The sequence below is a fragment of the Delphinapterus leucas genome, chromosome 16, assembly GCF_059928025.1.
Source record: "Delphinapterus leucas isolate spDelLeu-1000000601 "Yukka" chromosome 16, BTC_Dleu_Yukka2, whole genome shotgun sequence".
Taxonomy (NCBI): domain Eukaryota; kingdom Metazoa; phylum Chordata; class Mammalia; order Artiodactyla; family Monodontidae; genus Delphinapterus; species Delphinapterus leucas.
This window is the reverse complement of record NC_143144.1, coordinates 56,038,191-56,052,403: the sequence shown is the minus strand read 5'-3', so window position 1 is coordinate 56,052,403 and position 14,213 is coordinate 56,038,191. Positions and strand designations below refer to the sequence as shown.

Here is a 14,213-nt window from a genome sequence, read left to right as displayed (position 1 = left end):
AATGGATCCTTGCTGAGGTGGGAGGACTGGGGATCTTTTCAAGTCTTTACCAACTTGAAAATGTCCTCATTTATTTTATGTGTAATGCGAGGTGTCCCGAGATTTCGTGAATTCTGTCCTTGCTCTGTTCTTACCTTCCCTGGCGTTAGGAACCAACACTTCCACCCGCTCTCCAACCCTTTCTTCCTCCTAGGCTGGGCTTTTGTTGTTGTTTGAAGATGTCTCTGTGTCTGGTTGTCCTTTCCTTAGACTCTGCAGCTGTTAGGCTACCACCTGCATGCTCTTTAGGGATAAATGTACCACAACTTGGCAACAGAAAACAATGATTTTTTTCCTTTTACTTCTGATACTATTCTTGGAGATGCCCAATGGACTGGGTTTTTCTTTTCTTTAACGTGGGCTGACACGTCCGGGGAGATTCTCCAATGAGTCCCACGTTCTGCCTCTGGACGGCGTCTTGCTTGCTGCTGTTTAATTGCCCCAGACACATCATTGGACACTTGTCGGTGCTGAATCCCATGTAACTCCCCTGCTAACTGAGTCTCTCTGTGGCCTCTTCCCGTACAGGCATCTGTTCACCTAAGAGCCAGCATTTTCTGTAACCTTGAAGATCACCTCTTCAGATTAGTGATAAAAATGCTAAATCACAGCTTCTGGTTCTGTCCCTGGAGAATACTTATACATCTTCATCTAGGAATGTGTCCCTTTGTCTTTACCCTTTGCTTAATGTCCTGAGACGTTCCGCATTTATGGGGGACCCCAATTTTACGGCATTGAAATTGATCGTCTTTGGTATGATAGCTTTGAGATTTTCTAAGATCACAAATACTGCTGACTGAACCCTGCGGAGAATGAAGTTATACCAGGCCCGGTCTCCTCTCAAAGGAGCCCTGCTTCTGGCTAACAAGTTAGTCTTGTGTGTTGTCAAGGTCCCACTCGCAGCTGTGGCTGCTGCTGGTTTCTGAGACGTGGACAGGGGACTCCTTGGAAGGTGGTCACCAGGAGTCACTCTTTTTCTTAGAGGGAATCCCGGGATGTGGAAAGCGACAGGGAACAGACCCGGCAGCTTTGTGATGACTTAACCATGGTCACCTTCCTCCCCAACAGAGGTGGATGAGTGTTCCTGGCCAGATCACGGCGGGTGTGAGCAGCGCTGTGTGAACACTCTGGGCAGCTACAAGTGTGTGTGTGATCCTGGCTATGAGCTGGCCTCTGACAAGAAAGCGTGTGAAGGTTGGTGTTGGACCTGCCAAGCTGGAGTGAGAGGGGATGGGGGACAAGTCTTAGGAGAAGGGGGGCAGATGAAGTTGGGGCAGCTGGTTGGCTGTGAAGTAACAATGGACAGCTGTGGGGTTGACCCACCTCCTTCCTGGAGGGAAAAACAACTCGATGAAGCCACAAACGTGAGATGACTTTATCAGACTCCACCCCAGCAACTGTGCAGGTGGAACCATGGTTCATTTTCTTCTGTGACTGTGTGAAATTCCTATGATTATTAAGGTAGCAAATAAAAGCAAAGAATAAGTATGAGCACTTTGGTGTGACTCAACGAATAGTGCATTTCATTCATTCCATTCCTACCTGGCTGGTGGTGTTTTCCTTGCCCACCTGAATGACTGCTTGTTCATGGAAGCCAGGGACATTGCATAGCTTGTGCAAACATTTCTAAATCTTGAAACTCTGGGCAGCTACAAGTGTGCGTGTGATCCTTGGTCCAAGTCATGTGAAGTCCCCAGCTATGCCACTGAGTGAGAGGTAAGCACAAACGCATCGTCTTTTTTAAAAAAGCTGTAAAGACTTGTCCTCCACTCCATCCCTCCAAATCCTCCGTTGAAACAGACTAGAAGAAAGGAGGCTGAATTAATCAGTTCAGATGGTCTATTTGTTGTTGTTATTAAAGAACAGCAGGGCTTGTTGCTGCTTGGGGGAAATTGCAGTCACTTGGAAATAAAACCAGATGAATCTTGCTTTTTTCCCCCCCCATGCAGTGGCCTGTGGCGGTTTCATTACCAAGCTGAATGGAACCATCACCAGTCCTGGGTGGCCAAAGGAGTATCCTACAAACAAAAACTGTGTCTGGCAAGTGGTGGCCCCCGCTCAGTACCGGATCTCCCTTCAGTTTGAAGTGTTTGAACTGGAAGGCAATGATGTATGTTTCTGCACTCCAATTGACTGGGGATCGTGTTGGGATGTGGCTCAGGGCTGAAAACTGGCGAGGGGCTCAGCAGGCGGGGAGGTGGCCTCCTAGGGTCGTGGGGTTGTAGCTGGGCGGAATCTGGGGGGTGTTTCGTGAGGCAGTTTCAGGGGCACACCCTCTGCAGATGGAGGGCTTTGGTCCTCTCGTCACTGATAAATCCGAGGAGAATCAGGACAAGAGAGGAGGAGGCGGGTCTTGGGGGCGGGGGTTGCGAGGTGGTCAGGACAGGTACATCCCCTGGGGTAGGAATCTGGGGCTTGGCGTCCAGCTGGGAGGAATGGAGGCGGTGAGATGCAGCTGGCGACCAGGGTGGCATAAACACCCCATTCCCTCCCTTGGGCGGTGGTCACGGGATAATCAAGGCATCCAGCCGAGGCTCAGGCAGAGCCCTACAGCTGGACAGCTAGTCAGGAGTGCCCCTGTCTGCACCTTGGGCTGGAGGGAGCCCAGTAAGAGTCGAGAGGACCCTCCCACTGGGCCTGAAAGAGCTCGACTGCCCACCTGGCAGGGTGCAGCTCTCAGGAAGGCAGCCCTGCCATGCGCCAGAGTCTGCGGCGGGACTTGAGGGCACCGGGCGGCTCCCCATGGCTCCCCCTTGCAGGTGTGTAAGTACGACTTCGTGGAGGTGCGCAGCGGCCTGTCCCCTGACGCCGGGCTGCATGGCAAGTTCTGTGGCTCTGAGACGCCCGAAGTCATCACCTCGCAGAGTAACAACATGCGTGTGGAGTTCAAGTCCGACAACACGGTCTCCAAACGCGGCTTCAGGGCTCACTTCTTCTCAGGTGTGCTGGTTTGGGGGCAAGACCACAGGCTGAGGGCAACACGGCTTTGCGGGCTTCCAGCCTTGGGGCACCCTCCCGCCCCTCTCTGCCCGCTGCCCCGGCCCTCACAGTGCCTCTGCCTCGGTCCTGGTTTTATAGCGTGGTGGCTATGTTATTGCAGGGCTACCAAAACAAGTGACCACAAACCAGGTGGCTCAAAACAACAAAAAATGTTGTCTCTCACAGCTCTGGAGGCCAGAGGCCTGGAACCGAGGTGTGGGCAGGGCTGTACTCTCCCAGAGGGCTTGGGGAGGAGCCTTCCTTGCCTCTTTCTAGCCCGTGGTTCCAGCGCTGAAGTGTTGGGTGGTCTTCATCTCTTTATTTTTTACGGGCTCTTTAAGGATTCTTAGTTGTCCTCATAGAATCAGAGGGCAAAACTAAAGCACCAAGTGTTCAGTGACACATTACCCGCAGTGGGCAGAGGGTACAGAGAGGAGGGAGATGTCCCTGACCCTTGAAGTTATCGTGGCGGGAGGGCCGGGGATGGAGGTTGGTCCTCGGTTAACAGGGAAGGAAGCTGGCTTAGGAGAGGGCTGCATACTGTGCCGGCCTGAGCTACAAGATCCGTAACGACAACAACAGCTAACATCTGAGTCCATCCGTAATAATAAATAAAAACTAACACTGACTCAGGGCTGGACGCTGTTCTGAGTGCTTTCCCTGTACTAATTCGTTTCCTCCTCTCAACAATCCTGTGAGGTAAGGACACCATAAGTGACTCCACTTTACAGGTAAGGCAACTGAGGTACAGAAGTCAAGGGCTCCCCAAGGTCACAACAGCTGGAAGTGGAGGAGCAGGGCTGGCACTGGGCCGCCTGGCCCGAGGCTCGCACGCTTACCTGCTCCACAGGCAGGAGGAGATGTGGGGCCGTGGAGTAACAGCCCAGGCCTCTGGTCACACAGACTGCTTGCTCACTGAGTAACCTTGGGCACGTTAACGTTCTCAGCCTCAGTTTTCCTACCTGTAAAATGGGGGCATAGGCACCTCCCTCCTAAGGTTGTGTGCGAATCAACTTAGGTAATATAGAGGGTATAATAGAGTAGTGTCCATCACAGGGTAAATACTCAGTGCACGGTGGTTATTTTTATTATTGTTAATATTATTATTAATACTAGCCTATCCTTTAAGGAGCTCCTTGGTTTGGGTGGGGAGCAGGAGGGGAGAATCTATATATACATTAAAGTGCTTTAGGAGCATGGGGAACTCAACATGTACCAGGGCCAGGTCGTATCCAAGGAATGCTGCCCCACCCTCGGCCCCGTGGAAGGATAATCAGAGTTGGGACAATCAGGGAGGCTCCCTGGTGGAGACTCCTTTGGAGCTGGGTTCTGGGCTGTGAAGGACGTTCCCAAGTTGGTGGTTCCTCTTAGGAGAGTCCGTTGATCTCCGCAGACAAGGACGAGTGCGCCAAGGACAACGGCGGGTGCCAGCACGAATGTGTCAACACCTTCGGCAGCTACCTGTGCAGGTGCAGGAACGGCTACCGGCTCCATGAGAACCGGCAGGACTGCAAAGAGGGTGAGGCTGGAGCGTGGCCGGGGTGGAGGGCGCAGGGAGGCTCACCTTGGCTGCCCGAGTGTGCACATGCGTAAGAGTGAGAGCGAGGGGCGCTTCTTCCAGGTCTAGCAAGCCCCAAACTGAGGCTCAGGTTCTGCCTTCCCTCCTCCCACCTTCCTGCTCAAGAGTGATTTTTGCCAGGGCAGTCACTCCTTCAGGAAGCTTGTAGGGGCCCTTGAGGGCTCTCCTACAGTTATTATTGCAAAGTGGTTAAACGCCAGGCTCCAGAATCAGACCACCTAGGTTTAAATCTTGGCTCTGCTACTTACTAGCTGTGCGACCTTGGGAGACTTAGTTAACCTCTCTGAGCTTCAGTGTCCTCTTCTGTTTCAAATGGACTAAACATACCTCCTTCTTAAAGTTTTTGTGAGGGTTAAATGAGAGCATGCTTAGAAAGTATTTCAGACAGGCTGACACATATTAAGCGCTTGAAATGTTGATAGATATCAGCCATCTATGTCATAATCATATTTACCGTTTGCAGGTCTAATAGTAAAATAGAATTTGGGGAAGACTTTGCTCCCTGCTCCATTCACTACTGGGAGTCCAGACGGCTTTTAGTGTCCAGTCACTCTGGGAAAGGCCTTCCCATGTTCTTACCCCATCCTGCAAAGGGAGTTTGAGCATCTCGATGAACACACAGGCCTCCAGGCCTTGTCCCCACCACAGAGCCCCGCATGCACATCAGGGTGAGGGAAGATGTGAAGACCTCATACCCCTGTTCTGGGATAAACATTTCAGAATTAGGAGATACTGGCTGGGGCGCCACAGAGACTGGTCAGGGCCTCCCTGGAAGGTTAAAGAATGAACTTAGACATCTTCAGAAGCCCACCCTCGAGCCCAACGCTGTGACCTGGACATAGGAGGTCACAGGTTGGGTTGAGAGGTGGATTGGAAGAACTTGGAAGGAACTGTCATTCTGGAACTTAAAAAAAACTTTGTTTAGCCCCTGTGGCGTGGGTTGGGGGGTGTGGCAGGAGGGATATAACTCCGCTAAGGTCCCATCAGGTGAACTGTATGCGTTCCCTCAGGGTGGCAGGGAGTGTGGCAGCGAACATCCCACGTCTGAGCCGCTGCCCCTGTTGGCGCCCGTTCTCTGTGGGGCTGCGGAGCAGAGGCAGCAATGAGGGGGAACCTCCGTGCAGCCGCCCCTCCCTCTTACCCACCCTCAACCTCCAGCTGCCTCAGCCTGAAGCCACAGGGCAGAGACAGCAGTGGTGCCTCCTCAGCGCCCTCTATCCCCTAATCAGCAAGAGCAAAGGCAGGCCTGGCTCTGCCCCCGGCCAACAGGTCACTTGCCGTCTCTCAGCTTATTTTCTCAATTAGAAGGTGGGAAGGATTAAATGAAAGGATGCAATCAAAGGGCTTAGTGCAGTGCTCGACACAGATAGAGACAAATTCTAGCTATTGGCCAAAAGCAAGTCGTGGGACCGCTCTTTGCAAATAGCATGGTTACCAGGCCAACATCTGTAGCCTCCATTTGAAATTGCTTTGGAAACTCAAAGAAGGCATAGTGATGGAGATCTTTGTTAGCACTTACTGAGCATTTCACACGCATTATCTCATTTAATCCATGCATCCCTGCTACAATGTTGGCACCCCTTTTACCAATAAGGACACCAAGGCTCAGAGTCCCAGAGCTTGTAGGTGGTGGCACCAGGACTTGAACCGAGGCCCATCTGACCCCAGGGCCTGTGGTCTCAACCACTAACTCTACCATATTTCCAGTGACAATCACAATGAGAATAGCAGTAGTAAGAAAGGTGACCTGGCTCCAGGAAGGCAGCAAAGCCAAATAAATCAGCAGATCTCTGAGCTGGGAGACCCTTTATTGAGGCCAAACCCTGCCCTCACATATTATGACCATGTGACAAGAGGTCAGGGAAGAGACCCACAAATGAATTACCTCTCTCTCTCTTCTGTGTCCCCCCCCCGTCCCCCCCAGCTGGCTGTGTGCACAAGATCAGCAGTGCAGAGGGGACCCTGGTGAGCCCCAACTGGCCTGACAAATACCCGAGCCGGAGGGACTGTACCTGGAACATCTCTTCAACCGCGGGCCACAGGGTGAAACTTGTGAGTTATTTTCAAAGTTGATGGACAACACGGACTTCGGTATCAGGCTGACACGGGTCTGAGTCTCTGCTCGGCCTCTTCCCAGCTCTGAAACTTGGGGAGGTTACTCAACATTTCCAGGACTCAGTTTTGTTATCTGGAATATGGGGCTGCTAATGAAACCTACCTCTCCGGGCTGCTGTGCAGATTAAGAGAGGAGGCACCTGAAGCCCTCCGCCCAGGGTGGTGGGTGAGAAAAGCTCTGTAAATAGCACCTGTTCACAGTGGTGTCAGTATGACCTGGCACCCATCACACAGATTTCAAGCGCTGTTTGAGATTCAATAGTTTGCAGTTACAATATTTTACAAAAAAACAAAAACAAAAACAAAACATTCTCAAGGTTAAAAAAAAAATGTAGTCAGTCAGAGGGTCGAAAAGTGGAAATCAAGTTTCCAGATCCTCATGCTCACTCTAGGAATGACTTCTCTGAACATTTTCTTGTGAATTCTTCCAGAAATTTCTGTGTGTGTACGCACAGGAACAAATACGTATCCTTTTTCTTGCTCACGTTTCTCAAATGGGTTCTATTATTCATAGTCTTCTACAACTTACATTTTTTCCAGTTAACGATAGGAGGTTAAGTTATGTATGCTAATTCTCTCTTGAATTAAAAATGTATATCTTCCAAGCCTTTCTTTGAAGTCGCATCCACGCATATGATTGTGGTGGTCTGCACACCATGCTCGGTTATTTCAAAAGAGAAATGAGTTTTTCCTACAAGTCTCGTTTCTCAGCCACCAGGGACTCCCAGATCGCGGAGTGTAAAACAAACCCTCTTGCCTTCCGGAGAAGTTGTTGTATTCCAGCAGACAAACAGTTTTTAAATGGGTCATTCTAACTCTGGAGATAGCTAAGCTCTTCAGAATGTATATGGATGTCCCCCTGCATTATGGACCAATAATGCAGGGAGAAGGGGAGAGAACAAAGGAGAAGGTGATGATAAATAGATGATCACCCAGGGACTTGCGTGGGTCTTTACTGGCGAGAGCGGTGAGGAGGACAGGTGGATGAATGGGCGCCCAGGCTGGGCACGGGTGCAGGCCTGGGGCATCGAGGGGTGAAGGCAGGGCCCCTGACCACGGGTGCCCACGTGGGCACCTCATATGCATGGCTGTCCGCGTAGGAAATGCTTTCGGCTGCTTTCTTGGGTCAGTCAGAACAGCCTTCAATCTGGGCGAGGGTGAATTAAAGCAAGTGCGTTAGAGAAAGGCTGCCGTCTGCCGGAAGACGATCGCCATGGCAACACAAATCTCTGAAGACAGCGGGGGAATGGCGCGCCCTGGGGTTGGGAACGCACAATTTGCACGACTGGTAGCGGCGCTTCCCTGGAAGGGCCACAAGATTTTAGTAACTGCCCCAAACGTCTTTTCCTGTTCTCTACAGTACTGAGGAAATAAAGCAACCGATCACAGTGGCCAGAGTGAACCCAGATCTCCAATTTATCTGAGGCACATACATATGCGCTAGTTCTTAAATACTTCCTTGGGAAGTGGATGGTGGGTATACTGATCATGCTCTACCTTTTTGCTACCAGAGTGTGGGCTGAATACTTACCAGGAAGCTAGTGTTTGACTGCACAGGGATAGCCACAGGGTGTCCTATGGACTTTTGGGGAGCGCCCCGTCTCCCTGGCCCACCGTCACCCTCCCATTGCATTGCTCACCCTGGTCCCACCAGCACCCCCTTCCTACTCCTGGCCACCATCCCTACCCCAACTCTCCGGCCCCACCTCCCTTCCTATAAGTGTGAAGAGCTTTGCCCATTTCAAAGCTCAAACACAAGATGTGTGTGTCATTCTTACAAAAGCCAATGGCCCCTCTATTTCTCCCTCTCTACCTCCATCTCTGCTCTGTCGCCCCGGGCCCCTTCTTGTGAATTGCGATCCCTTCCAACCCCCAGCTAATGTTCTCTCTCCCTCTCTGTCATTTGGTCCAAGTCTTCTGTTAAACTCTCCCCTGTCACCTTGTCCCATCCCCCTCGTAGCCATGGGCAGGCCATCGGCCAGTCCCAGCGCCTGAGAGGCCCTACATTCGGGGCTGCAGAGCCTGGTTGACAGCCTGAAATTATGGGGTTGCCCTGGCCTGCTTCAGGGGACGGTCTTGCGGGGACAGAGAGGAGAGAGGCGGTATAGCCTGGTGATGGTTAGGAGTGTGGCCTGGAGTCAGGCTGGCTGGGGGTCCAGTTCAGCTCCGTCCTTCTCTAGCTGTTTGAATGTGGGCAAGCCACTTAACTTTCCTAAGATCCAGTTTCCCCTTCTGCACACTGGGGATAATAGTAGCTCTTCCCTTACAGTATTATCAGAATTGAGTGAGAAAATGCAGGGCTCTGCATGGAAAAATATATTCAACTCTGGCCAGCCACTCTCAGAACAATGACGTGGAGTAGCGCGCACTTCATGAAGCCTCATTCACACGGTGCAGTGCAGAGGTTAAGCGCAAGGGCTCCTTGACCTCCTGGTCATGGCCCAACTCTGCCAGTGGGTGACCTTGGGCTAGTTATCCGACAGCCCCGTGCCTCAGTTTCCTCATCTGTAAGGTGGAGGTTCTCATGGTGGACGCCTCACAGGGTCGTGAGGATGACTACTTACAAAGCATTTAAAACAGTCCCTGGCTCAGAGTGAACACCTTGGTCCCTGCTGCTCTCATCGTTGAGGGAGAAGCTACAGGATGTGCCAGAGGAGCACAGACACCAACAAGCACTGAAACGCTCTGACCCCGGCCATCTTATCCGCAAAGTGGTCGTGGTAGCAATAGCTCATAGGGTTGTTCTGGGGACTAAGAGAGGGGCCAGCTGGAGACCTGCTCAACAGATGTGGCCACCATCATCACGGGCTCCATGCCACCTGCACAGCTGGCTGGGCAGATGCGTGTCCTTGTGCCCCTTCCTTTCCCACCACGGGAGAGGGGGGCCCGCCCCAGCTGAAGTGACCTTGCCTCACTTTCTGCTCTTCCATCCCTAGACGTTTAACGAGTTTGAGATCGAGCAGCACCAGGAATGTGCCTATGACCACCTGGAGCTGCACGATGGGCCCGACAGCCTGGCCCCGGTCCTTGGCCGTTTCTGCGGCAGCAAGAAGCCAGACCCCGTGGTGGCTTCGGGCAGCAGCCTGTTTCTCCGCTTTTATTCGGACGCCTCGGTGCAGAGGAGAGGATTCCAAGCCATGCACAGCACAGGTGCGTGGGCTGGGAGCCCGGCCTTCAGCTGATCCCCACGTGGACTGGAGATAGATGGGTGATCAAGGCAGGGGAAGGACCACCTTTAATTCTGACTCTGGGGGATGAGCAGTGTATGATAACATGTCCCTTTTAAAATGAAACATGGGCAACCATAGGTGTAGGGTTGTTTTCTTTTAATGTCCTTCATTGACAACCTTTGAAAGGGGCAACCCTTTGTCGGCGCCACGTTCCTTTCCTCCCTTTCTTTCTTCCTCCCACTGCCCCCCACCCCGCCTTTAAAATTTTACTTGTGATTTTGCTGGTCTGTGAAACCCTGAGTCTGGGTGCTGAGTGGTGGAGAGTAGCCCTTTGTACGCTCCAAGGACCAGTTCCAGAAAACGAAAAGTGTTTTTGTTCCCCATTATTTTTCCTCACTTGAAATAAATAACTTTATTCAGCCCTTTGGAGGAAAATGTTTATGCATATAACTTACATTATTTACTGTGTTAAACGGAAGAAAGTCAGTAAGAACACTGGCTCTGCTCTTTAGCCATTTAAAGGATACAACCTGGGACTAGAACCCTTGAAGCAACTTTGACTCTCTGATCCTGGCCCTCTGGCAAAGCGGTGACTGTGCAGCCCACTCAGAGTCTGAGATCATGATGATGATCACTGTGAGGTTTTCTGATCCCTTTAACAGCCCCTCCTCCCAATTTTTTCCCAGAACCAGAAAACATGAATCAGGTGAGACAAAATGACAGCCAGCACCTTCTCCGTCTGGCTGGCCCTTGCCTGAGAGAAAACTCCCCACCGTTCACGGCTGCGTTGTCACTTCCCCGGTGAAGTTTAAAAGCCACTAACTAGTGACTTCACCCTCTTGTCCCTGCGGACTGAGTGTGGGTGATCAGGGTAGGTCAGGGTCCTTCAGGCAATGGGGGCACACTCAGGTAGAATCGTTAATTGAGGAGAGTTTAATAAGGGACTGTTTACAGAGGGGTGGGCAGGGTGTGAGGACACCATGGGGACAGTGCAGCAACCAGGGCTAGGTTACAAGGCTGTTACTACCCCTGGCCTGGATACCAGAGGAGGGAACGGTTCCTGGAGCCTAGAGATAGAGGGGAGCAAACAGAGGGCCCCCCAACAGGAGCGAGGACCAGGCAAGGAGGGGGCCTGGGACTAATGACCTGACCTCTCTCCTCCCTCCTGTGATCTGCTGGTGTTCCCTGTGGCTGGATCATGAAGGCAAAGGGCTCATCCATGTAGACTCAGAGGTCTGCCTCCAGGGGCCCAGAGCAGGTGGGGAAGAATGGAGAGGGGATCTGGCAGGATGGATGGAAGTCATCCTGCCCTGCTAAGTGCCCATTTCCTTGCCAGCCACGTCTCAAGAATTTGAAATTTCCCAAAGACAGCTCAGACCTGGAAGAAATTCTAAGCTAGAGCACACATGGGATTAAGAGTTGGCAGTCGGACAGGACTGGGGCCAGGCTGGACATGGAGCTCCAGCTGGGCTGGGGAATGTTACCAGATAGTGTGGAAGCCACGCCAGCGGGAGGAGGCATGGAATACATTGAGGACCTGCTGTGGAGGAATTTGCCTTCAGAATTTCTGTTGCTTTCTAATTTCCCATCCCTCTCATTTACACATTTTTATTATGTGGTCTCTAGCAGCCTAGACACATGGTAGGATGGGACTCAGGCCAACCAGAGTTACCGTCCCAGTGAAAAAACGCAGAAGCCAAGGCTACAGAATACAAGTCCAAAGTACAAGGCGCAGCTCGCCTGTAACACTCACAGGGGTTTCAAAGCTGGCCTATAGTTAGGCTCTCAAATGCAGGCTCCAGCCAGGTCTATTCTGAGGTTTCAGGTTTGAGCGCTCACCAGCAGTTTTGATGTGCTTTTGGTGCCCTCTGCTGGCAAAATAACGAATTACAGTAAGTCGGCCGGGCAAGTGTGAGCCCTTTTCAGATGCTTCTGATGCTTCTAACGCTTCCACGCAGTAAAGTGGTAATGATCCATCCCACATCCCAGCGACCAGGCGGGCAAATCATCCATTGGCCCCAGGTCTCCATAACTGGAGAGAGGAAAAGGCTTTTGTCAGTAGCATGCCCCGGTATTCCCCGAGGCCTCCTTATGGCCCAATCTGGGAACATAGGACCTTGGTTTTTACGTAAGGGTCAATTTGGACTCCCCAGTGAGCCCTGAAACTCCTGGATCTCTTTTACTCCTCTGTAAAATGGGCTGATGAAACTTTCCCGACCCTTCGCACAGGGCACACACCAGGCTTTGTGGAGAAAACTGGCCTGTACGGAGGGTGTGAAGAGAAACTGGGGGCCGGGAAGAGGGGATGCAGAGCGTGCGCTCTCTCTGCGGAGGGGGCATCGCGCTTCTCTCTCCGCTCTAGAGTGCGGGGGCAGGCTGAAGGCCGAAGTGCAGACCAAAGAGCTCTATTCCCATGCCCAGTTTGGGGACAACAATTACCCGAGCCAGGCCCGCTGCGACTGGGTGATCGCGGCGGAGGACGGCTACGGCGTGGAGTTGATATTCCGGACCTTTGAGGTCGAGGAGGAGGCCGACTGTGGCTACGACTACATGGAAGCGTACGACGGCTACGACAGCACGGCGCCCAGGCTCGGCCGCTTCTGCGGCTCCGGGGTGAGTCCCGGGGATGCGGGGGAGGCGGGCCGCGGAGCTGTCGGTTCAGACACACGGGCGTCAGGGTCCCTGCGGCTTTATAACACCAGCCAGGAGGCCCGCTCTGCTGGCGCACAGAGGGAAACTGGAGGGTAGTCGCAGAGGAGGTTGGGAGGTACCGGGGACCTCATACCGAGGTCAGCTAGGTAAGAGCAAATCCTTTTTAGGACTGCCTAGTTTTGCAAAGGGTTTGTCTCTCCCCGCCCCCCTACCCCCCCACACCCAGTTTTCTTTAGCCTTCAGGCTTTAAAATGTTTTTTTATTATACTTTTGCATATTCCACATATTCACAATTCTCTCTCCCAATAAAACCAAATGCCTGTGAAAATCATGAATCACTCTTTTACTCCAAACATATTAGTTATGCTCAAGGTCATGATCATTTTTCTCATTATCACCTCTTTCCTGGGCCACCTCCTCAGGACAGGGCAGGCCTGTTTTGATCACTATTTCCCCAGCACCTGAAATAGGGCCTGGCATGTAGTTGGTGCTCAGTGAAAGTGTGTGGACCAGCCAGTTCAGTGTCCTGGGCCCTCTCTGGCTGTACCATGCTGGGCACTGTCCACCTCCAGGGCTGATCACTCAAGCTTCTTTGCAACTGGCTGGACTTACATTAAATCATTTTGGAGTCATTAGTGCTTATGCTAAACAGAACCTCAAACTGGCATTTGCATGAGTCTTTGAATAATTTCCCTTCATCTTCTCTCACCCTCCAAAGAAGAAAGGATGCCGAAGTGTGACTTAGCTGATGCAGTACCTTTGAGAGCTAAAGTCTTTCAAACTGTGGGGTCCACATGCAGAGGAAAACCTTGGAGGGTCCTGAGCAGTGAAATGTACGGGAAGCCCAGTTTGGTTCTGTTAGAATCTGTCAGACAGCAGCCTCAGAACCTGGCTCCCCTTCATCCACCACCTGGCAAAACCTTTCTGACAAATGTTAGTGGCTCCATCCCATGTTTTGTCCTTGGACAGGACATAGACGTCAACAATGGTCTTTGTCTTAGGTCTCCTGGAAGACACATCACAGTGGTGACCCTAGAGCTGGGTGATTCATGGTACACACTTTACAGTGAGAAAAACCTGAGCTTGCAGCCTATCTAGGTGTGTGAACTTGAGTCTCATCTCAGTCTCCTCAAGTATGGAATAGAGATAGAACCTGCCTTACAAAGTTGTTGTAAAGTTTACATGAGATGAGATCGGAAAGTGCTTAGAGAAGTGCACTTAATTAATCTGTGCCCTTAATATATAACAGATTCTATATGAGCCATGCATTTCAGATTGTCTTTGGAAAAGCAGGGCTGGGGCAGGGAGCGGGGGGTGCTCTCTGGAGCAGAATTTGAAAAGCTTTCCTTTGAAAAAGAGCTTGTTTTGTTGCCCTTCAGAGCCTCTGGTGCCAGGGATGCCTCGCGGCATCATCAGCCATCCTACGTCTTTGTGTAAAGTTCTGTCTCATTCTCCTTATTTTAAACTCCAACCACAGCCAACTGGCTTAAAGTCCCTCTGGTTTTCCTTTCTCCTCCCCTCAGCCATTGGAAGAAATCTATTCTGCAGGGGATTCTCTGATGATTCGATTCCACACGGATGACACCATCAACAAGAAGGGCTTTCAGGCCCAGTACACGAGCACCAAGTTCCAGGATGCCCTGCACATGAAGAAATAATGTTGTTCTTGGAAAACAGGA

General features: G+C 51.6%; 1 protein-coding gene across 1 annotated transcript in view; it reads left to right on the top strand.

Moving 5' to 3' along the window:
- The window catches only part of TLL2 (tolloid like 2), a 129,412-nt gene extending 115,199 nt beyond the window's left edge, over window positions 1-14,213 (top strand). Inside the window, exons 14-21 of the mRNA XM_022569536.3 lie at window positions 1,108-1,233; window positions 1,989-2,149; window positions 2,799-2,979; window positions 4,412-4,537; window positions 6,522-6,649; window positions 9,649-9,862; window positions 12,245-12,495; window positions 14,058-14,213. Coding sequence (XP_022425244.1) covers window positions 1,108-1,233; window positions 1,989-2,149; window positions 2,799-2,979; window positions 4,412-4,537; window positions 6,522-6,649; window positions 9,649-9,862; window positions 12,245-12,495; window positions 14,058-14,192 — 1,322 coding nt within the window. The 3' untranslated portion in view covers window positions 14,193-14,213. The remainder of the gene's footprint in view (window positions 1-1,107; window positions 1,234-1,988; window positions 2,150-2,798; window positions 2,980-4,411; window positions 4,538-6,521; window positions 6,650-9,648; window positions 9,863-12,244; window positions 12,496-14,057) is intronic.